This window comes from Rhyacophila brunnea, unplaced genomic scaffold (genome assembly GCF_057557595.1).
Source record: "Rhyacophila brunnea isolate RB1 unplaced genomic scaffold, BYU_Rbru_1.0 scaffold_6, whole genome shotgun sequence".
Lineage (NCBI taxonomy): Eukaryota > Metazoa > Arthropoda > Insecta > Trichoptera > Rhyacophilidae > Rhyacophila > Rhyacophila brunnea.
Window position 1 is genome coordinate 47017091 of NW_028233276.1, and position 26720 is coordinate 47043810.

General features: G+C 31.8%; 1 protein-coding gene across 1 annotated transcript in view; it reads left to right on the top strand.

Moving 5' to 3' along the window:
• The window catches only part of trh (PAS domain-containing protein trachealess), a 637328-nt gene that overhangs the window by 523282 nt on the left and 87326 nt on the right, over positions 1 to 26720 (top strand). Inside the window, exon 8 of the mRNA XM_085957070.1 lies at positions 13925 to 14014. Within this exon, the coding sequence (XP_085813196.1) occupies positions 13925 to 14014 (90 nt within the window). The remainder of the gene's footprint in view (positions 1 to 13924; positions 14015 to 26720) is intronic.

Below are 26720 nucleotides of genomic sequence, written 5' to 3' on the forward strand. Positions count from 1 at the left end.
GCACGTCTATAATGAGTGGTTCATTTTCGTAGGACACTCACACATTCGAAACCCTGCGTCACACTTTACTGTATTAGTATATAGCCTATTTTAATTCAATTTATTATCTGTTCTGTCAATGTATCTCATTCCAAGAACCCTTTTTGTAAGAAAAAAATAAACATTATTAGAAACAATGGTGATGACTGATGACATATTATATAATATCAGTGGTTTATTTTTATGTACTATTTAACCGACTGTGATTTAGAACCTTTTAATGTCAGTTGCAGGAACTTTATTTAGGTGTGTGATATTTTATAGACAAGTACTAAATTTTTGAGAAATACTCATATTTTTTAAACTTTGGTTTAATTCAAAATTTGTATGACTATTTTGAAATGTTTCGAGGCCCCCTTTTAAATATTCCAACGAATTTATTAGAAATCGATAGTTCTCATCTAGTAGTTTTCCATGTGCTCAGGTAATGAGATTTTAAATAAATACTAATTAACATCTTGAATTTGAATAGGGCACTATTTAACATTTCATTCAAACTTTCCATTGCCGGTCTTTATCACGAGAACTCAGAAATCAAAATTATGTGCATAATATTATCGTTGTTTCCATTGCAAATTTGTATATCTGTATTGTATAATATACGTTTTTGACAGTTTTGTATAATTAAAACCGCAAAAATCGCCTCTACACACACGTAAAACAACACAATTATTAAGAAAAGTTGCATTTTCATTGAAATTATGGCAAACTTTTTCGAATTGATTCAAGTGCCATACATTTTTTAAACTGTTTTTACAATTTTGCAATGGAAACGATGTTATATTAGTTGCCTTAGAATGTTTATATATTTTTTTCTAATATCTTCACCTGCCTATCACGATGAAGATGTAGGTATACCGGACTACTCTCTCAGGTGAACGCTAGGTGCAATTTCTCGCGTTGGTTACATAATGATTATATTGGAGATACTTACCTGATCAGAGACCATTAAATTGGATATGTATCATTATTATTGCTACGGCTGACTTTTTGTGGCCAAATCACCTGAGCATGAAATAAGTTTGTTTATTGTTGTCATATACATGAGGCGTATTCAAATGGTTACTTTTAATATTATAATATAACGAGTAATTTAATTGGTTCAAGTACCTATGTATCTAAATTAACCAAATTGAATATTACAATTATCTATCACAATCTTGTCCGCTTTTTCTGGCAAGCTTTTTGCTATTCACCAAGCTTATAATATGAATTCACTGTAATAGATTAAAACTCTATCAATGCCTCTCTATAAGCGTAATGTTTGATGGGTTTGGCACGAAACGAAACATTGTCGTAAAAGTGGAGCTTTCTGTCAATTTGTCATTTTGTGATGGTGGTTGTCGTTCTGTTTTCATTTTTTTCCTGTCATTTTCAAATGTATTTAAGTAATTTCTATGAAATATTATATACCGATAATATGTTTACTATATGGCTTGAAAGTATAGTTGAAGTAGATGAAGTAGACGACAAGAAATAAATTATTATGCAGTGGAATTAGTTTGGTAAAATAACATATACATATATAAATACCAGAAAGGAGGATAAAATGCAAAAAAAACACAACATAATAATATGTAACCTTCGCAAACAAGCACTGTATCAATTTGCTTGTTAGGTACAATTGTACAATACCAATAGACCTCTGACCCCCATGTAAGTTTTAAATTGTGTTAAAATAGAAGTTCTAATGGATATTTAGAATTAATTGTATTCGTCAGTGTGTATTTACTTTTTGGTGAGTGCACATAGTGCCTGAAGATGCCAAAAGACGAAACCCGGGTCGCTAAAAACGAATCAAATGGAATAGTACAAAACTTAAATCCATGAGAACTTAAATTCAAATTCTATAAAGTACCTTCGGTCGATAGTATTATATTAATATTAAAATAGAAGGTTTTGTAAAAAAATCTTTATTGCAATTGTCAAATCTGTATAAATTTAACGTATTAGTGGTCTACCGACCGCGTTTCGGGGTTTATTTTCATTAAATTAACCTAGTCTCTAATCTAATTGAAATCGATAATTGTGGCTCTCTGCGTAGTGGAAAGTAACTTGAAGAATTTACAAAAATGTAACTTTGAAAACTAAAAAACCATTGAATTTTAATATATTTAACGATATGATAGAGATTAGCAATTAAAAAAAACCTATAGAATTGTAACAATAGTTTCAACTTTCTAAGATTATATTTAATATTAAAATCGAAATAAATAATGCTTTCATCAATCGTTCAACTATCAAACAGGTAGATAATTATTATGAGATTTAAAATCTAAAAAAAAGATCAACTACATTTTTCTAGATAAGACTATTTGAATAGCCCTCTCGTATAAGACAGTATCACTGTGTGTCAACACTATCAAACATGCATTTTTTAAGGCTCTATCATTGACCCTGATGGCATTTTTTTCTGTTAAACTTTTGTTACACTTTGATCACGTTTATTGGGTCTCCTCAGACTCTTTGTTGTGCTGAATGACCAGATATCAGAAACTGTACAGCATACTTCTATCTATCGTTTCACAATATTCGCGGAAATTATTACAATGAGTAATAGATACCAATATATTTGAATAACTTCATATGGTGATATGGGTGCCATAACTTCTGCCGACGATACACTGCTGCTGGTAGTGTAAATTAAAATGGTCTTTTATAAAATGACTGTTCTAATTAATTTTATTGGTATTTTTAATCGAAATAAAATACTTCAAAAGATATGAATGCGATATCATTTTCTTCATCATTAAAACATACTTACGTCTGTAAAAATAATCTAATTTTATATTGCCATCTAGTAATACTAATATAAACGAATAATAATATTCTTTGGTTTACATCTACAATCATAGTTTTCTTCTATATTATATAAATTCCACAGTAGTTACGTGAATTATTAAAAATATCGATAACTACGAAATAAAAATTGCTTAATTGAACGACAATATCTATGAACATGGAATGAATTAGGAAAGAGAATAGTTTATAGAAATTAAAACAAAAATTAAGATATCAGTACCTAGTGATAACTCCAGGGTTCCGGTCTAGCTCAGACAAAGTTCAATTCGAACCCTGGTATCACAATTTTTTGTTAGTAACTGGTAAACGATCACTTTTTTCTTAGTATGGTTTTTTTTTTTAGGATTTGGGCTGGGTAAAATAACGCACCGGAATTAATTTTATAACGGCAGGGTATATTTACGTCGATGTCATATAATTATTATATAGTTTTATAATTTGTTTTACGGACACAATATGTCTTTTTTTTAAAGAATTATTATAGGTTATTCATCACACACAATTTATAAGCGCAATTGATTCCAAAATTTTTATATCCCCGAGCTGGTTACTTATAATATACAATAGCCGCGAAATGCTATCGACACGCGATTTTTTTTTAATAGTTTATGTTACCGAGTACGAAATACGTGTCCCGCATCTTACTATTTTCGTCATCCTCAAGCCATCTTGAAATTCATCCCCAACGGTTTTTTTCTTGGGCGACGTTGCATATCTCCAACGGTCAAAGACAATGTTGCCGGCCGACTTTTAACATTATTTTCTATTTCGGAATCAACGCTGTTAAATTGTTTACATTTATTTTGTACGGCACACTTACGCGTTATTACAACGTAGTGTCCGTACTGCGGATTTTTTTATATATCTTAATTTTACATATCTTACGATTTAGTTATGACGTAATACTCTTTTTCTTCTCCTAGCACTGCCTAACATTCCTCTCTTTCATTCACAATACAAGTTATTACAATCTATTGGCGTTTTGCCTACACATTCTACTGACATGTTTAAGTGGCAAAAGCCCAATTTCATTCGTCGTCTCGCATGCTTTCTTATTTATTCAGGCCTGGTCTTCCACGAACCGTGTCCTCAGCCTCAAAGACACGGGCCGTGGGACTTATTTCTGGAAAGAAACGTCCCTCTGGGTGGTCAAGGGTGCGGCTCGGTGCAGTTTATTTGACTACGAGGCCAAGGGCGTGTTCAGGCCACTCTACACCCCTAAAAGGTACTCTAGGTATAAGACCCGAAGTCCGAGGTCGTGACACTAGGTACTTACATTTTTCATCAATGAGACAGCATTCTTGACTAAATATATAATATGTATTTTTTTAAAGCCGGGTCAAAATAAATAAAGCATTATTATGGTTATTTCAAACCCAATAGGCAATGACTATGGGTAAAGTAATACAGTTATATTTTATTTTAATGGTAACTTTGGCGTATTACTTGGCCGTATTAAAAGAACTTCAAAATTAATAAAATAGTCAATTAATTTAATATCTACATAATATACTTACAAACATTGACTATTTACCATCAAATAATCGTGCGTGTTACTCTTCATGCGTAAAACCCCGTTTACACGTGCATGGATTTACTGCCGACAGTACGTATTATCGCGGCCATAACAAGAAAATACACGTTTTAACACGTATTATCGTGCAAGTTGCAATATTGCATGCATTGATCAAACAAGTTCAGAGGCTTCTAAACTAGGGGCGGCAGGTTATATTATGAAAGTATGGGGAAGCAGGCAGGTTATATAAAAAAGTATGGTAAGGCAAGCTGGTAATCAATTTGCGGCAAAATTAACGTTGACATTATTAATTATATGGGTATGTCATAATGACCAAGTAAATCCTCCGTGATGCCCTGCATTTTTTTTATCGCGTCGCTATTTCTTGTAAGTTGTTAGCCATTGTAGGCCTGCTTCATTCAGTTGTATGAGAAAGCCGATGCCTTGTCCCTCTTTTTATTTAATACCTATATGCTTCTAAATTTTCACGCGACAGTTGGAATTTTTGCCAAATCTGCGCCTGCGTAGTAGAACGACAGTAGCGAACCCGCTGGAAAAAATACTACGAACTACACCGCGCAAAGCATATTGATGTTTACGATTTTCCATAACTAGTCAAATAAGCACCATGACAACAACCCGTCTCATTACGCTTGAAAAATGAGATTGGCGAAACAGTCAGCACTTTTACGTGTAAACACTTATTATAGCGATAGTTGAATTTACTGTTGGTGCCAGTAGATACACGTGTACAGGCGCTATAATGATAAGTGCCCTTTTCAATGCTATATAAACCACAAATTATTCTAAAACAGTTTTTTATGAAAATTAATAGACAGGGGGTTTTATTGCTTCATTTTCACTATATTTAAACTCTATAGAAGAAGGTTTCAATAATATATTTTGTGAATCTTGTTAAAACAACCATTTATTGTTCAAGCGCTAATACACATCTACAAAAATATTTATGGTGATACTATAGTAAGTTACACCCACGGTGGCCGCGCGGCTTAAGCATTGGACTATCACGCCGTGGGTCCCAGGTTTGAATCCTGGGTCTGGCAAGTACACATTGTTTTTCAATTTGTATTTAAGTCAGGGTATGGACCTAATAGGTTGAGCAAGTGGCTGACATCCATTTCTCGTAAAAAACAAAATCTGTTAATACAAACCTCTACTCTGTGGAGGCCCATATGATCCTAATAGGATCGGACATGGTCGTGGGACAGTAAGTAGGTACGGAACAATAATAAATAAAATATAACTGGATGATAGTTTTTCTATTAATAACATAAAGCCACTAGTTTTCTACTTCTGCTTTGCAATTGACTTGGTTATTATTATCATTTATTGTAAAGTTTACGCAATATTCGGACAAAATTGATTGCAAAGCTTCCAATATGCATGAAGTTGCATTTCCGTTATAAAATTATTTTTTATGATTCAGCAGAATATTCTTACAATGATGCTTTTCATGTTTAGAAGAGATAAAAACTAATTGTCTAATACATACTTGAAAAAAAGCAACTAGTGTTTATGTGACAGTATTACAAAATATAGTGTGTAGATTTTCATAATTTTGAATGACAGGCATGAGAATACAAAGCAACTTATGGACTGGATTGCTATATGAAGGTCAAATATGAAGAATTTACGGTATCTTTGCGAGCTTAGCAGAGTAGAAAACGTATACTTATGTCATTATGATACCTTGTTTTTGCTCATAGAAATACATAGTTTAATTTTCATATTTATTTATTTTTAATTGGAAAGAATGGACCTTCAGATGATATATACAAAACTGTCATAATATATCAAGGTAAATACGGAACGTAAAATATTGTAATTTCTCCAAAACTATGAGTAAATTACAAACTTCACCGAATAATTTACCGAATATATTTGACTATAATCTGCTAAATTTGATGTAAAATGAAAATATAATGCGTGTATCGACAAAATAGTTATTCAGTAAAAAGCTATAACCACATAACAGATAATAAATAGATTTCCGATAAGCTATATACCAATACAGTAAATTTTGAAGCAGGGTTTTGAATGTGTGAGTGTTCTATAAAAATGAAACACGCATTATAGACGTGCAATAGTGTGCGTAAAACACCAATATTAAATGAGCTTCAATGCATAAACCGAGAGCAGTTGTCAGTATTCGATGTATGACGCATTCTTGGCACGTGTTTAAATTTATCCCGTATTCTTCCTTACTCGAGACTGGTTGCTTGATTCTCCTTACCCGTTAGGTGTTTCAGTTCCCATTATTTCTGAGTTTCCTGGCTATAACCAAATATTATGACTTTTTTCTATATACTAACACGATGATCTTTATAATACTCTTTTATGGTATTAATATTTTATTTTATTTGGTCATTAAATACTGTTAATTTCTAAGATGAGAAAAGACGAAGTGTCATAATGACATATATTTTTTCCTACAAAGTCTACATACAGATTATCTTGGCTAAGCTCGCAAATATACCAAAAACTCTTCATTTTCAATCTTCACACTGTACTACGGCCCTTAGCAAGAGTAATCTGTTTGAATACAAATTTAGTTATTTATTCAAATTATAATTCCAAAACTAAACTAAGATGGGTATTAGAAATTATGAATAAGTACGTATTTAAAATAATTAAATAATAAAATAATTAAAATAATGAAAAATAATGACAAAATACCTTTGATACAGGAACCTGCCTATTATTGCATTACGCATTGATAATTTTGCAAAATTAAATTAATTTTGCGGTTTATACTTCACTTTGGTGCAACATTGAAATGGAACGATGTTGACACCGATTTGGTATCACCATTATCTAAAAAATACAAATCGACTTGTTGCAAAATCTAAAATAGAAAATTTGAATAAGTATTAATTTTGTTTATAAAAAATATATTAGCAGTAATTATTATTGCTTGTCTTTTATTTTAAAAAAAATGTACAACACTGTATTTAAATGTGTTTGCAAACATTTTATTGATATTTTCAATCTAGCATCAGGTCACTTTGAGCTTTGGTTTCGTCTACAGTTTTTCAGCAGCTATCTTGGTCCTCTCCCATCCATCTCCACCAGTATTGGCATAAAGGAAAATTATGTCATCTTTTTTGACAGTGGCTGTGTCCCCAACTATCCTCTTTCTTTTATTATATTAAAATGGATATTGTTTCATGAATACTTAACACAAGATATATTTAACTAGGCAGATGCGTCAATGTTCATATTTTGTAAAAGAGTATGGATGTTTCTCTGAACCGATTCTCTAAAATATGTGTCCAAGTGCAGTTCTTTGATCACACAGTTAGAAGAGAAAACGATAATTTAGAAAGCCTTTTCAGGAGTAGCATGAGTGTTGTAATATGAAAGCTCTCATGGTGCAGTGCATAAAGCGCTGGCTTTTCATTTGGGAGCTCTGGGTTCGATCCCGGTGAGGACACAAGATATTTTTGTAATTATCTCAAAGCCTGGATGTTTGTAATAATTGTTTCACTTCTATTACGAAATACATTACTATTAAACTAAATTACTGTCATAAAGCCTTTCATCTAGACCTGCGCACATATTCTATACACAAAACAGCTATTGGCAGCTATTGAGGGAAGTTTTTTGTATGTTTGTATCGATGTATTATAATTGTTACAATAAGTAAGCCGTCTAGACCATAGTCAGTCAAAACTATCTATCTCGCTCTAAAATTTAGCACAGTCAAGAGAGGTGCTGTAAAAACATAGCACTTACTGTAACAATTACACCTAACTTATTGTAATTGTTACAATAGGTGCTAATATTTCGATACAAAAATACGAAAACTACCGTCGATAGCTGCCGATAGCGGCCGATAGCAGTCTTGTATATAGAATAAATGCGCTGATGTAGTGCTAAAAGAATATATATGTATATAAATATTATCTACTATTAAGAACGCTACGGTCTTTCCAATACCTTCGACTGTGCGAATGGGATGGTGTAAATATATAGTGAGGGTATATCAAATAGCCGGAAAACCAGTAGGTAATAAAACACACTACCTATATGGGCAACAGATTAATTTATTTATTTGAGATTTTTATCATCAGAATGCTTTATAAAATAATATTAATTAATTGTAATAGCCAGGTAATTGAAAGTGCAAAGATAAATATTAATGTGTATATTATAATCAATTATTAAATTGTTTAGTAGGCAGAGTTAACTTTAAAGCTCAGATTTTTATGTCTCTGGTTGAAATATAAATATTGCACCGAAATAGTTTTTTTTTTCACGGCCAACAGAGGTCCGTCACGGATGAGTGCGCTAACTGTACTCACCATTCTTATTTTCCGCGCAACGGGATATTAAAAAATACGCATTTATTGTATTGTTGACAAAAATACTATTCACTGAGGACATTTTGAATATAATTATTACGACACATAATTTGATGAGTCATTTATGACAGATTGTTTATTTATTTTTTATATAAGTGTTCTAAAAATATGAGTAAGTATGAATGTATACAACCGTGTTCAAAATATATTTTTACATGGAAACTCGTATACATACATAATTATATACTAAGCGATGAAACCATTGCATGTGACAAGTCTTAATTATTTGTAGTTGAATATTCCACTGGTAATAATTCATTGCGATAATCAAAGCACGGATTGTCTAGGCACGAAGAATGCACGCGGAACAGTGCTAGTAGGCGGGGTAAGAGCAAAATCTAGTGAAAAATACTCTATATGTTGGATTTTTAAAGTCCACAGCGAGTTGCATCCGGTCAATTCACGTTACGTATGATTTATGTAGCAGCAGTAGAGTTGAAGCTAGAATGGTCGTCTTCTGATAGTGATTGATAGACTAGAATCGATTGTCTTTCATCATACGCTGAACTTCTTGAACTCTGGACTCATGTTCTGGATACCAGTGGGAAAGAGTTGTTACTAGACGATAATTTACCGAAAAATCAAGTGCGATCATTAATTTAACATGGTACCTAATAAACGAAGTGACACTTATATACTACTGTATGTAATATTGTTAGTTATACATCACCATGTTAACCATTACTTATACATAATATGATATTACTTTTATACGTCACTAATCAAATAAAAAATCAGTCTTATTCCTATTATTTGAGGTGTAATTGGTTTACACCCACGATGGCAGCGTCGGCTTTAGCGTCCGTCTATAGCATTGTGGGTCCCAGGTTCGAATCCTGGGTCCAACAAGTACACATATTGTTTTTCAATTTGTGTATGAGACAGAGTATGAACTAGGGATTGCAACACCGAATGAATATGTCAATACCGGTTTTTCGGTATTTATTATTGAATAACGGTATTAATAGCGGTATTTCTTAAACATAAAAAAAACACAAGTAGGTGCTTATCAATAAATATAGCTATTAAAATCTTTTTAAAATATTATTTTATAGAAAAAACCTACATACAATAACTACATTTACTACGTTCACATTTAAAAATATGTATTGATCATAATTGTAGAACTAGTGATTTTTTACAAATAATTTGAATATATTGATAATTTTAACTAAAGCCCTCAAAAGTTTAAGTGCAAATAAGTCCATCTGCAGGAAAAGCTTCTTAAATTCAACGCTTGTACAGTCATCAATAATTATTATTGAATAATTGAACATTTTTGTCATGGATGTTTTCTATTTCGAAATAATTAATCGCGACAATTACTTAAGTATATAAATAGATTTGATGAAATTTGTTTCATTATTTTTTCACCTCTGTTGGATTCACCCAATATATTATTTGCATTTTAGCAGCACATAACTTATAATTTTATTTTCAAAAACATAAACGAGTGTGCTTTCTCAATACCGTAAAATTCCGGTATTTTGGATTTTTAATACCGGTATTGCAATCCCTAGTATGAACCTCATAGGTTGAGCAAGTAGCTGACATGCATTTCTCGTACAAACAAAATCTGTTAATACAAACATCCACTCTGTGAAGACCCATATGATCTTATTAGGATCGGACATGGTTGGAATAATAAAATTGTTTCTGATGGAAAAAATATCATACCATATACAACACAATTATCAAAGCAATACATATACATATTATGTATTTTGATTTTTACTAGAGTGCAGTATAAATGGTTATAGGTTATATACAAAATATATAGGCTTTTTCAACTAAATAATAATGCTGAATTGTAATATTATCTACTGGCCGCTTATCGCCTCATCGGGATGAATTATTGTCTTTTTATGCGCCCTGAAAATTGAAAAATAAGTATCATGGAAGACCTGAACAAAAACAAACCATAAGGTGTGCGAGAGAAAGCGTTCGACAAGCTTATATTTCCGGAATGTGCATTAGAGTAAGATAGAATTTTTACGGCTGAATTAAATATTTTTTCTAAGCGTCGCAGTAAATATTGATTTGAATGACTACATTCATTAAAAACTGCCCGGCACGTATTGCTGAAATTTATTGTTTTAAATATGAAGTTAGTGGTAATTATTTTTAGCAATTTAGTAGAAAGTATGGTTAACTATGTTGTGTTTAAATTTGGTAGCCGTGCTGCTGAGGTGTCATAGCAGTATTGTAAAATCCTCTACAAATGAACCAGCAATGAGAAGTCACAAAACCGCGAAATATATTATGTTGCATGTCGCGGACTATCACGTGACGTCAGAGTAAGCCCTGCTACGGGAAAAAAGTGTGTAATGTCGTTTTTCTTGGTGTTTAAAATGTTATCAGACTGATGGTCCCATCCCGTAGTACATTTTGAAACTTTGAACGAACATTGTCAGTTGGCAAAATCTGTCGAAATCACCAAAATAACAATGAGGTTACCTCACATTGAATCGCACTGCATCGACACCTGCATGACGTTTTGAACGTTTTTATCTTTTTTGAATCATGTCAAAATCACATTTTTTGTTTTCAGTGGTTGGCACTATGTATTTTCTATAAAAGTTTCTATTATCTATGATCTGCAAGTTGGGTTCTGTTCAAAATATTATCTATGAATATAATATTGCAAGTAATTTGTACGCACACGTAGAAACTGTTAAAATTAATTGAAATTAGCATGAATAATAATTAATAATAAATAAAAATTCTAATACATTAGAGTTGGGACTCTCTATAATTTAATTTAGAAAGGCGGTGATCGTTCAAAATATTCTGCAAAATGACGTTAACATAGACTAAATTTTTCGCCGTGACAGTGTGACAGTGACGTTACATGCATCTCAATTTGATCACAACTTAAGAAATGTAGCTAATTTAATCAGTGAGCCAATGGTCTATATAATCATAATGAGCTTTTCAGTATCTTTGGTAGGTACCTTCTTATATTCTCGCACAAAGAGATGTTGTCGAAATTTTCTCAGAATAATATTTGCGTAAATAAATAGTAATACGCATGTAAACAAAGTTTGAAGGGAACATAATAACAATGGAATGGTCAGGTATGATGAAAACGTCAATTTATTTTTTCACGGCACAGGTTTCTACTGTTCCAAGGTGACAATATATTAGAGCATTGAATTTTTTCCATTACGGAACGGCTATCAAACTACATTATCACGTATCGGCGAGCATTTGAATAATAATACGAATGGTGTTATTTTTTTTACCTAATGCTGTACTAAATAATATGGGGCAAAAAATCATAGGTACCAACCCAACCATGTTTGGAAATCCGCCATTAGACATATGGGCGATTATTTCTATTATAATAGTGTCAGATTTCACTTACAAAATTTCCGATTTCTTTTTCTGACATGGTGTTTCGTCATTTTTTTTTAAATTATATACGCGAATATTTTTCAAATATATTTTTCTTCGTCGCAATCTGTGAGTGTATTTTTTTATTTTTCAAAATATTGCAATAATCGTGTTGCATAAGTTTTTGTTATAAAAAATACAAAAGAGATTAATTGTCTTCTGCTCTGATTTAATAGCACGTATTAATGAGCCTAGAATTTACTTTTTTGTGAATATGCATTTTTATTATATTTGGACTCATATTTCTTCCAGCCAATGTAGTTCTCGGTGACATCCCGTGAGATAAGGTAGCCCGTATGTTGCTTAGGGGCGGTAAATCAAGGAATGAATACTTAGGTAGGTACTATCATTACAACTTTTGAAACTAGCGGTGGTTTTTTTATTAAACGGACGATACGAACGCTTTTATAGATACGAAAAATTACAAGGAGGTATCTAAGCTTGTCAGTGCCTCAGACTTTCACGTACCTACCTATTTTTATTGCAATGAATCAATCACCTAACCTAACTTAAGAATTTTGCATATAATGAAAGGTAAAAGCGTTCAAAGTCTGCCTGTGGGTGGCATTTTTTCTAGGCACATCACTAGTGTTTCCACTACAATTTCGAGTTATAATCGTCGAAAAATGCTGTAGATAGAAGCTACATATTATATTGGTGGCATCCTAATTATCAGATAATATTATAGTATCTATAGTAATAATTTGGCATTTTGTTATACGCACGGTAACCGGGCCTGACAAGAAAACTATGATAATCTTAAATATGTTCGAATCCTGGGTCTGGCAAGTATACATATTGTTTTTCAATTTGTGTGTGAGTCAGGGTATGGACCTAATAGGTTGAGCAAGTAGCTGACATCCATTTTCTTGTAAAAAACAAATTCTGTTAATGCAAACCTCTACTCTGTGGAGGCCCATATGATCCTATTAGGATCGGACATGGTCGGAAACTTTAGCCTAGCCAAAAAACTACAGTCAATTATTAGTGCGATGAAAAATCATACGGACCTTTGTAAATGTAAGGCATAATATGCAGTTAAATTAATATCGTATATGTTTTAAATAAAATAAATAATATGCTTATTAGCTTATATTTCTTTTATTCAACGAATAATTCACAAGATGTAAGAATGTACCATTCTAATTATTGAACATATATAATTCTGAAAACACTCGTGAGAAAATATATCCAATAGAAAAAAAACTTTTTCGAAAAAAGTAAGACACCCGGCAGGAATCGAACCTTCTTCTCTTGGGTATCGCACCCTGTGCATTATGTTCAATTAATATCGTGTTTTCCTTCGACTGAAGATGATTTTCTTACACGTTCTTTTATTATGGAGTAAGCCAATTAAACAATTAAAGCTTTTCCAGCGGTATTTTTCCAACTTGAATGATATTGCGTTAATCTTTTTTATTCAACCATTGATCAGTTGCTTTATTGATGATGTTCCTAAATATGTAAAGCGTACTTACTCGCAAAATCATTTCATCGACACAATCAGAACTTGAGATTAACGCAAACTACTTCTCGAGCTTGGATAATTAAAATAGTTAACTATATGTAGCACTGTTGATATTAACGTTAATAAATTCTGAAATAGAAAATGTAGGCATGTCGTGTTAAATATTGTGTGGTATTTTCTACCAGTCAATTTAATTTAATTATCAATATAGTTAATTTTATCTATATTATATAAATGCAATACTTATGTGTAATATTCTAATAAGTAAATTCTGCTCAAATTATTAGGTATAATAACAATATTCTTACTTTTTTTCAGTCATTGGATGGATTCGCTCTCTCGGTAGCTGCAGATGGAAGATTTCTCTACATTTCAGAAACTGTTTCAATTTACTTAGGATTATCACAGGTAAGATTTTTTAAATTGTAATAACTTATGTCGTTATTTTTATGAAAGTTGAACAAATAATACTAATTCTGTAAATTTGAATTTCTTTGATACCACTATACTAATCCACCACTAATCCAGATTTTTATTTAACCAATATGTTCCTTTAATTTAAACGCATTTTAAACTAATGCGCTTTAACAGGGGTTAACAATAGTTTTATCATCACTGAAATTGCATTTGGTTAACACACATTTGATATGAAGTTGAAAATTGTCGTCATTTTAAACTGATTTCTATTTATTCAAACTCATTTATTGGTGATATCAACTCAGGTGATATTTATATGCAATTTAATGGAATCATTTGCAATACAAAAATGAATTAAAATACCTTATCTCATCTATAGCCACTTCTTTTCATTGCATAAAAAAATATCATTAGATTTGATATCATCATCCAAAATAAAATCTCCAGATATTTATAATTAGTTACAATTGTGAAATACACTACAATCATTCCTTTCCTCTATAATTAAAACCTCAAAAGCGTGTATGTTGTGTGCAATATCGATTGAAAACTTTCTTCTTTACCCTAGAACCTTTCGCATCTCTAGGTAGCGTCCATTCCATTTAAGTATTCCAACCGAGCATTTGTTTAGTTACATATTTATTTATTTACAATACGGCATATAATTAAATGAAAATTTGCAAATTTTTAATGAATGGGATATTACGGACAACTAATAAAAATAGTAAAAGGGGATATAGTAGATATAATACATTAATATTTTAATGAAATATTACAATGTTATAGTATATAATTAATATGTACATATTACAATTATATAAATGAATAAAATACCAATTTACAGTCGTAATAAAATTCAATAATAACATAATACAGGCGGAAATACAGTAGTGCAGACATTAATTACAATTTAATAAAAAAAAAATACAAGAGAGTTTAGACTCTAGGGACATTAGTAAGTACCAAACAAATTTATACAAATAATGTGTTGAAGATGTCACCGATTCATAATAATGCTGGCATTGGTGTTTTATAAATGTGGAAAGCCACTATAAATATTTAATATTTATTATGACGTTTATTATTTTTATTCACAAACCATGTCTAAAAACTAGAAAGAAAAATAAAAATATAAATGAAATTTTAGCACAAAAAGAAAATCATTCAAAACCTTGTATTCATTTCCATAAATCAATGATTTTTAATCATTTACATTTTTTGTACGTTAATACTTAAACAATAACGCCTTATTTTATCAAATTAAGACGTTAATTGTTATAAGAAATGACAATATAATTAATATCAAATTCTACAGGTTTTTAAAAAGGTTTGTCGATAGCTATTTCGGTTGTAAGTTGTAACACCATTATCAAGACTATTCAGCTAGGCCGTTTGCTTTTGTTTAGATAGAGACAGAATACATTGTATTATTCGCTCAAACAATATTATGACTTTGTATACTGATTATTAATAATTGTAATATTATTAATACTTTGAAAACCCTAAGTGGGTTTTTAATGGATATCAAAATTTACAAAATATATCGAAAGTACAGTGTTCGAGTGCTTTGGTTATTTATTGACATTATTAATCAATTAAAATATTATTAGTATACTTGTGTTAATCATGTGCTTAAATTATATTGATTAGTGGCGACGAATGCATTACCAAATTTTCATTAATTATGTGATTACGTTTGGATAATTCGCGATTAATTTCCAACTGTTCGAGTAAATTTAATTTCAGACCTTTTTTACATATATGCAAACATTCTGGCGTTATGTTATTACTGATGCTATGCGAATTTGATATCAAACATTGTTACGTATAGTATTTAAACAGAGGCAAACGGCCTATCTGAATAGTCTTGTTAATGGTGTTACAACCTAAATAGCTATCGACAAACCTTTTTAAAACCCTGTAGAATTTAATATTAATTATATTTTCATTTCTTGTAAAATGGAATTCTACCAAGTAAATGCTAACTCAATTAATAGTTAATTGTTATCGTCATAAGAATAACTACGTTAAGCGCAGTCTACGCGTATTTCTTTATACGTGAACGTGACTCGCGTCTCCAACTTACGAGTAACGTTGCTCACTGATTTACTGCAACAAACGACATTTTCTCATACCATAGACTTAAAATTATTGATACTTACTCGCTCTACCCGTTATGTCATTATAATTATTGCACTATGATGAACCTACTGTTGACGTGGTACGACTTCCCCGTTTTGAGTTGGCGATAATTGTCTCATGCGACTAGGGAATCCAATCCCGAGCCAAAATTCTGATCCCGGGATTTCGGGATTACAATTTGACAATCCCGGGATCCCGGGACTGGTCCCGGAATCGGCATTTTTTCCATTGTTAATATATTTACAAATAACATTGATAAAATCGGTCAAAAATAAATCTAGTATAATTTATACTATTCAAGACATTTATTGTTAATATTGTACACGTTCAATCTTGGAAATACATAAGTTTAATGGAGTAAATAATATTTTAATATAAATAATAATGTTAATTTAATATGAGATTGCTGTTTCTGATAGTAAAGACTTAATGAATGGGTTAGCGAGATTTAAAATAGTATAGCAAATCATGGTGTACTTATGGCCTTTCCGCTTCATAAATCTAATTAGTGAGTCAAATATGAAACTGCCGTAAAACGTGTGAGATCATGGTGGAAGTACTTTTTTGATAGTGCGAAGCATTGTTTTTTTCCAATCTTTCTCATTTTTATTAATTTATGTGAACAAATAAAATGAATCGGCAACTTACACATGGGTATAAATATAAATCAAAACTTCATTCAAACTCAGTTTATTTCTAATGTAGTTATTTGTTATTTAAAGTATTTTTTCTGTTATATTTTCGTTTTTATTTTATTTTCTATAAAAATTGATAAAAAAAATCAATCCCGAAAGTTTTGGGATTATGTTTATCAATCCCTGGATTCATAGGTATCGAAAATAGCTCGGGATCCCGGGATTGGAATCCCTACATGCGACTGAACTGTCGGCCAACTGTTTTATTATGAAATCGCATTGTATCTGTTCCCACATTCTAATAGGTTTTCATCAGGGGTTATGATAGTTTCCCAAACTGATTGACGTACGTGTGCGCATTGTGTACAAGCTTATTCTAACATTATAATTCTAGATAATCTCTGCGAGGTCTGCACAAATAAACGTCGTCAATGATATCAGTCCAATCTTTTAAGAAACAGAGAGAATAATATTGTCAAGTAACTATATACGTATATCTAAAAATGTTTCAGGAAAAACAAATACAATAGGTACGTATGTATTTTGTATTTAAAGATCTAAAATTTGTTCCACTTGTTGAATCAAATTGGGCACGCAAATAAAAAATATCCAAAACTAAAAAAATATTGCGTCAACTTTTGGGTAAAATGTCTTCCTTTCACACCACAGAACAGATAATAAATAGAATTCCGATAGGCTATATTTATTACGCTACATTTTGATGCAGGGTTTTAATGTGTGAGTGTCCTACGAAAATAAAACACGCATTAAACACGTGCAATAGTGTGTGTAATACACCATTATTAAATGAAGCATAAACCGAGAGCAGTTGTCAGTATTCGACGTATGACGTATTCTTGACACGTGTTTAAGTTTATCCCTAATTCTTCTTTACTCGATATTGGTTACCTTACCCGTTAGGGGCGTTAGGTATTTCAATTCTCATTATTTCTGAGTTCCCTGTTTCACACCCTTCCATTTACAGTCCGTAAACTACCAAACACAGGTCAATTAGATAATACTGTAATCTTATATACTTATAGGTAATGTGCTAATATTATATTATATTATATTGTAGTAGGTTGCTGTTTTATTTTTCAAACTTTCCGTTTGTATTTTTTTTTGTTTTAAGTGTACATAAGTCATTGTATTATCCAGAATGATGTCCAACAGTCATCTGGAGAAACGCCTACAATTTAGAAATATATATTGCTATATAAATTTATAATTTATATCATTTTAATTTACTAATTTCTATAAATCACTAAGTTTTAAACATTTTTTAGTAAGGTGGTTTATCAGTTTTTGGAAATAGATATCCTAGACGCCATAATGTTGAAAACATTTTTTTTTAAATATATTGCAAAATAATGTAACCTTGTAGTATATTATTAATATTATTTACATTTTCTTCGTTCGTCTAATTTAATAACATTCTCAGGTTTAGTCGTATTTTTATGATAGGTAGACACAAAGAGCTTTCGTTGTTTTGTAAAACGAAAAGCATGCAGCTCGCGACGCGACTTTGCATGCAAACATGAACATTAGCGAGGTTAAGCTTTTATGATAAAGCTTTCCTTAAGCTGAGAACACCTTTAAGAAAAGCACAAGAAAGTTTAAGGCGCCCTATCTGCTATTCAGCTTAACCGGATTATCAGTTTAAACATTATGAGAATATTTACCTAGATACCTATTTGTATACTTGTGCAAAGCATCGATGGTTACTACACACTACATAAACATAGTATTATATAATCTTTAAAATACCTATTAAAACATAAGTATCTTAATTCCCCATTAGGCACTTGAAATTTTTTTTTATATTATTTTAATACAACCTACGCCGTATTAAGAAATTATTACAATATGCATTTTCTTAGGAAATAAATAAAAATAATATAAATAAAGTGTTTATGTAGGTTCATTCAGGTTTTCTAGGTAGATTCATTATAATCATATGAGTTATTTTTTTTATAAAATTATAATAATATATTAAAGACTCGATTTATTATGGTCATTATTATTATTAATTCATTTCCTAAATATTTCCACAATTATACGTCAATGCATATTTAACTTTTTTTTTCATAATCATCTTCATTTTCTTTGCGAACAAAATATTTACCAAAATCGTATTTTTACTTATACCTACTATGAAAAAACGCAATCTTAAATTGTGTTACATTTTCCACTAGAATGGTGATCATATTAACATTCCCTATCAATGACTATGTTTTTTTATACCTCTTAGATTATTGATTGGCTTACGTTTAACTATTTTAACTTTGATTTTTAATTAATTAATTAATTAGTGTTTTTTTTAAATCTTATTTCGTGCTATAACGCTTTACTGTGGAAGAATATGGCAAGCACACGATCGCGCCATTACCTTCAGTCCTTTGCCACAAACCGTGCTTCCTTATTTTATACCTTCAGCGCATTGATAATTTTCGTAGCATCGCTGCATGGCGACAGGGTATCGACCACGATGACAGAATCTGTACAATATTGTGACAAGATCATTTTTTTAACATATGTTATTTTTTTTCAATAATAGTTTTCTTGGAAACTGGTACTAGCGACATACATAAACAGACAGTACTGTCAGACAATAAGATCTCGTCGATAACAGGAAGTCGCTGTAGTGGCATTTATAGAATTCTTCGCAATAAACTAAAAGTTTACTAATAATAATTCTAACATCACTTCTGATTGTTCTAAACCTATTTTTATTATAAAAATCATTACATTACGTAAATTGATAGATCCGAACACCACGTAAGCGTAAAATGATTTTAATAAATTTAAAATAACAAAGAATCTCCTTTTTTAAAAGTCGATTTAAATATTTGAAACATCCTGTTTGTAAACAATGCGTCTGTGTGAGTAGTCTGGTCGCCTCAACTCTGGTTGTGCTACCAATACTTACCTACATATTATTAAAACGTCGATGATGGACGAGTAATAACGTGTCTAATGAAATCGTGGGTCTCGGGTTCGATGCTTGGGACTCAAAGCCAGATATTGTTAATCGTATTTTTTGACCCAGGTCCCAAAGCATAAACTTGATCGGTTGAGCAAGTGGCTAACATTCATTTCTCGTATAAAAAAATCTGTTAAGAAACGTCAAAATGGTAATTGTAGAACGAATTTAGTACCTAACGAAAATTAAACATACCTACATTCACATAACCTTTTCATGTTGTATCTTCTTCAATTAAAAAAAATCTTTATAAAATACTTTATAACAATATTGTGTGTATCAAAGATAATATTCGAAATGCGGACCGTCCACGTGGTCAGACCTCGTTTGCTATTTTCGCGAATATCATTTCTCACGAGGATATCCTCTCGCGACGTCACACAGACGCAAAATGGCCGCCGCAGCGAAAAAGAGGAGAGACGAAATAAATTCCGGTCACGCGCCGCCCCTGCTCTGCTCCACAGCCCAAAGCCGCCCCCTACTAACGGAGAGGGAACGCCACTGCTGTGTGTATTTTTTTCTTGCGATTATACAAAACGTGGATAAAAATTTGAACGCTGATGATACTCGCTATCTACCTCTCTTGTATATAATAAATTTATTGTACATATATCAATGAAAAAATCGTCTTAATATAGGTGTAAAATCTAACCTTCCCTTGCCTTTGCTAAACAGTATTATTATCTCATACTTATGCATCAATCTAAATTCATTAATTTCATAATAATCTTTTCTAAAATAACAAATTCAATTCATTCTTTTAATGTAGCAATTCCAATTTTCAGTTACGCATACATATACTTGACTATTTATTCATAACATTTTATCACTAGTATTAGTCAGGTTATTTACATACATAACACTATCTTCTCAAAACATTTTGTTACTCTGATAAATAGATCCAAGTGTTATAGGGAATGGGACGACTGGCCTCCGGACAATTGGACGCCGCACTGTCGTAGACACGTGTAGACGAGGTATTTTAATCAGTTTCTATCTACTACTTAGTAGTTTGAATTAATTTTACTCTTAACATAATGTATTCTTTATCGCGGATTGAAAATTACCATGCCTAAGGCTTTATATAAATCAAAAAACTCTTTTTTCGTTGGAACTTAAACATATGCACAATTAAATCATTGTTTACGTCTACATATTTACATTCTTATCAACTATTAAATCATAATATAATCATCGAAGTATAAATAATAATATTGAATATTTTTTTTAAAGTACCTATAAGTACCTAACATCTATTTATTTTCGAATTCCGTGGCGTCCAGTTGTCCGGTGCCAAATCGTCCTAGACCCGTGTTATAGGTGTTAAGTTATTAGACTTTAAAGTTATATACGCGATTATAAATTCTATATAACGGTTTTCAACATTCTGTAAATGAGGTTTGATTTTAAAATGATACATAATTCCCATACTTAGAAAAAATAGTAACAATTTATTTTGATTAATGTTTTAGCCATTAATTTAAAATATATTTTAGAATTAAATTCACTCTATTTGAGTATTCAACAACCAAATGGATCCTAGTACATCAGTAAATTAATTTGATTAAATCATCCAAAGCTATATATTATGCGATTTTAAATTCTTGATAGATACCTGTTTTCAATATTCGATAAATGATGTCTGATTTTAAATAATGATTCTTTATTTATATGACAAGAGAAAATGTCATATTTCCGTTATATTAGTGATTGAACAGGTAAGTTAAAACAAAGAAAAGTATTAGCAAACTTTATACCTACATATGAGTTCATATTATACACCCACGATGGCCGCGCGGCTTAAGCGTCAGCCTATAGCGTCGTGGGTCCCAGGTTAAAATCCTGGGTCTGACAAATACACATATTGTTTTTCAATTTGTTTTTGGGTCAGAGAATGGACCTAATTGGTTGAGCAAGTGGCTGATATCCATTTCTCGTAAAAACAAAATCTGTTTATACAAACCTCCACTCTGTGGAGGCCCATATGATCGTATTAGGATCGGATACGGTCGGAAAAAAATGAGTTCATATAATATAAGATATATTTTATATCTTTTTATACAATTTCACTTTAATTTTTGGTACTGTTCGGTTATGAGGAATACAGCGGAAAACACATTTTTAAAATATCCGATATACTGGATTATTTGTTAGTTTGGGTTAGTTTAGGTTAGATTAGGTTGGGTTAGGTTAGGTTAGGTTTGGTTAGGTTAACCTAACAAATAATCCAGTATATCGAGTATTTTAAAAGTGTGTTTTCCACTGTATTCCTCATAACCGAACAGTACCGAATTTTAACTAATAAATAGTTATGTGCCGTGTGGTAATGTGGAAACTGCTCTCACTTATATGTGACTGGTACCTCTTTATTCATCAATCATACAACTATTGTGAAATGACATTCCGCCAAGAAAATTCTTATTAAATTATCATCTATTATTTATTGAATGTAAAATTGACGTGAATATGTAAGTGTAGAGTCACTGTGTGAGTATGTTACAGTTACTTGAATGTGTCAGTGTTGCTATGGATACGCCACGTAGTTTTTCCTTTAGCTAATTTGTAGGTACGTTTTTTTACATCGTCTGTGTTAATGAACTTTACTAAGGTAGTATTTTGTAATATGTATACAATGTTATGTACTACAAAATATATATATTAGGAACAATGATACTGGATTTATAAATTCTTGACATTATTGAGATATATACGATGTCACATTTCTGACCTGGCAAAAGTGATGGACAGCATACAATAAGAGTAGTAGACAAACATGTTTGTTCTGTCAAAACGTCAACTACGTAGCACCTGGAGATAACCCGGCTATCTCCAGATTTTTGAACGCCACAGTACATATCTAACCATAATGATTAATTCATCCCCAAACTATGTCTGGATCAAGGCCTGAACAAAAACGATGCATAAGTGCGAGTGAGACAGTATTTGGCACCCTTATAATCTCTGCGACACTAGAGTAAGATAAAAGGTTTACAGATGTGGGAGATGGTTTGCTACGGTGTAGCCGCCAAATCTTACCTTATTGCTTAACTAAGCGTCGATAACCGTGTTGCTAAAATTGCTATTTTTTGTGTTTGTAGAAAAGATAGTTCTGTGTGTTGTATTAAAATGTGGTAGCCGTATTGATAAGCAAGAAGATGGTATTACGTTTCATAGGTAAGTTGATACATGTTCGTGATAATTTATTTGTATATTATTACTAGCTGAAGTACCCGGCTTCGCACAGGGTCGCTTCGTGGCTATATTTATCTTAGATATTTGAAAAATAATAAGAGGAAATTATTTTTTTAATATTAAAATATCTGTGTAATACAATATGGCAATATGAAAATAATTCTAATAGGAGTAAAGGTCAAACATAGGAACACTAAATTAAAATCGAATCCAAAATATGAAAACGTTATTAATGTTATTAATATGTAGTAAAAAAAAAAATCAAAATTGGATGGAACAAACAAACAACAAACTTTGTATGTTATATAATAATAATTTAGAAACCTTCGCAGGTGTGCGCACACAACTGACAAAAGTTTCATCGCAATCGGATGAATGGTATAGGAACGCATACGAATAGTAGAAGAAGATGATTTCCTAATTCTAAAATCTTCGTGGGCATGCGCATGACAACTCACCAAAGTTTCATTGCAATCGGATTAATAGTATAGGAACGCATACGAATAGAAGAAGAAGAAGATGGTTGTACTAATTCAAAAACCTTTGCGGGCGTGCGCACAACAACTGGTCAAAATTTCATCACAATCGGATGAATGGCATAAGAACGCATACAAATAGAAGGAGAAAAAGATGGTTGTACTAATTCAGAAACCTTTGCGGGCGTGCGCACAACAACTGGTCAAAATTTCATCACAATCGGATGAATGGCATAAGAACGCATTCGAATAGAAGAATAAGATGATGGTTGTACTAATTCAGAAACCTTCGCAGGCGTGCGCACAACAACTCACCAAAGTTTCATTGCAATCGGATGAATGGTATAGGAACGCATATGAATAGAAGAAGAAGAAGATGTTTGTACTAATTTAGAAACCTTTGCGGGCTTGCGCACAACAACTGGTCAAAATTTCATCGCAATTGGATGAATGGTATAAGAACTCATACGAATAGAAGAAGATAGAATAGAAGAAAAAGAAGAAGAAAATGGTTGTATCAATTCAGAAACCTTTGCGGGCGTGAACACAACACTTAATCTTATTTTCATTGCATTCGGATGAATGGTATAGGAACGCATACGAATAGAAGAAGAAGAAGATGGTTGTACTAATTCAGAACTCTTTGCGGGCGTGCTCACAACAACTGGTCAAAATTTCATCGCAATCGGATGAATGGTATAAGAACGCATACAAATAGAAGAAGATAGAATAGAAGAAAAAGAAAATAGTTGTAACAATTCAGAAACCTTTGCGGCGTGAGCACAACACTTGGTCAAAATTTCATTGCAATCGGATGAATGGTATAGGAACGCATACGAATAGAAGATAGAATAGAAGAAGAAGATGGTTGTACTAATTCAGAAACCTTCGCGGGTGTTGGCACAATTACTGATGAAAATTTTATTGCAATCGGATGAATAGAATAGAAACGAATACGAATAGAAGAATATAGAATAAAAGAAGAAGAAGATAGTTGTACTAATTCAAAAACCATTGCGGGTGTTACCACAACAACTGACGAAGGTTTCATCGCAATCGGATGAATGGTATAGGGACCATACGAATAAAAGAAGATAAAATGAAGAAGAAGAAGAAGAAGAAGATGGTTGTGCTAATTCAGAAACCTTCGCGGGTGTTGGCACAATTACTGACGAAAATTTTATTGCAATCGGATGAATGGAATAGGAACGCATACGAATAGAAGAATATAGAATAGAAGAAGAAGAAGAAGATAGTTGTATTAATTCAAAAACCATTGCGGGTGTTACCACAACACCTGACGAAGGTTTCATTGCAATCGGATGAATGGTATAGGGACCATACGAATAAAAGAAGATAGAATGAAGAAGAAGAAGAGGATTATGATTTTTCTAATTCAGAAACCTTCATGGGTGTGCATACAACCACTTACCAAAATTTCATTGCAATCGGATGAATGGTATAGGAACCATACGAATAAAAAAAAATATAATGAAGAAGAAGAAGAAGGTGATGATTTTTCTAATTCAGAAACCTTCGCCGGTGTTGGCACAATTACTGACGAAAATTTTATTGCAATCGGATGAATGGAATAGGAACGCATACGAATAGAAGAATATAGAATAGAAGAAGAAGAAGAAGATAGTTGTATTAATTCAAAAACCATTGCGGGTGTTACCACAACACCTGACGAAGGTTTCATTGCAATCGGATGAATGGTATAGGGACCATACGAATAAAAGAAGATAGAATGAAGAAGAAGAAGAGGATTATAATTTTTCTAATTCAGAAACCTTCATGGGTGTGCATACAACCACTTACCAAAATTTCATTGCAATCGGATGAATGGTATAGGAACCATACGAATAAAAAAAAATATAATGAAGAAGAAGAAGAAGGTGATGATTTTTCTAATTCAGAAACCTTCGCCGGTGTTGGCACAATTACTGACGAAAATTTTATTGCAATCGGATGAATGGAATAGGAACGCATACGAATAGAAGAATATAGAATAGAAGAAGAAGAAGAAGATGGTTGTATTAATTCAAAAACCATTGCGGGTGTTACCACAACAACTGACGAAGGTTTCATTGCAATTGGATGAATGGTATAGGGACCATACGAATAAAAGAAGATAGAATGAAGAAGAAGAAGAGGATGATGATTTTTTTAATTCAGAAACCTTCATGGGTGTGCATACAACCACTTACTAAAATTTCATTGCAATCGGATGAATGGTATAGGAACCATACGAATAAAAAAAAATATAATGAAGAAGAAGAAGAAGGTGATGATTTTTCTAATTCAGAAACCTTCATGGGTGTGCATACAACCACTTACCAAAATTTCATTGCAATCAGATGAATGGTATAGGAACCATACGAATAAAAGAAAATATAATGAAGAAGAAGAAGAAGATGATGATTTTTCTAATTCAGAAACCTTCATGGGTGTGCATACAACCACTTACCAAAATTTCATTGCAATCGGATGAATGGTATAGGAACGCATAAGGGACACACACATAGACAGACAGACATTCATTTTTATATATTAGAATAGCCTATACTCTTCCCGCAAGTGCAACCAATAAGTTTACAAAGTTTTATCGCAATCGGATGAACGGTATGGCTGCGCATTAAATACGAACAAACAAACACACAAATATTAATTTTTATATATTATTACTAGCTGAAGTACCCGGCTTCGCACGGGGTCGCTTCGTGGTTATATTTATCTTAGACATTTGAAAAATAATAAGAGGTAATTATTTCTTTAATATTAAAATATCTGTTTAATACAATATGGCAATATGAAAATAATTATAATAGGAGTAAAGGTCAAACATAAGAACACTAAATTAATATCGAATCCAAAATATGAAAACGTTATTAATGTTATAAATATGTAGTAAAAAAAAAATCAAAATTGGATGGAACAAACAAACAACAAACTTTGTATGTTATATAATAATAATTTAGAAACCGCACACAACTGACAAAAGTTTCATCGCAATCGGATGAATGGTATAGGAACGCATACGAATAGTATAAGAAGATGATTTTATAATTCAGAAACCTTCATGGGCATGCGCATGACAACTCACCAAAGTTTCATTGCAATCGGATTAATGGTATAGGAACGCATACGAATAGAAGAAGAAGAAGATGGTTGTACTAATTCAAAAACTTTTGCGGGCTTGCGCACAACAACTGGTCAAAATTTCTACACAATCGGATGAATGGCATAAGAACGCATACAAATAGAAG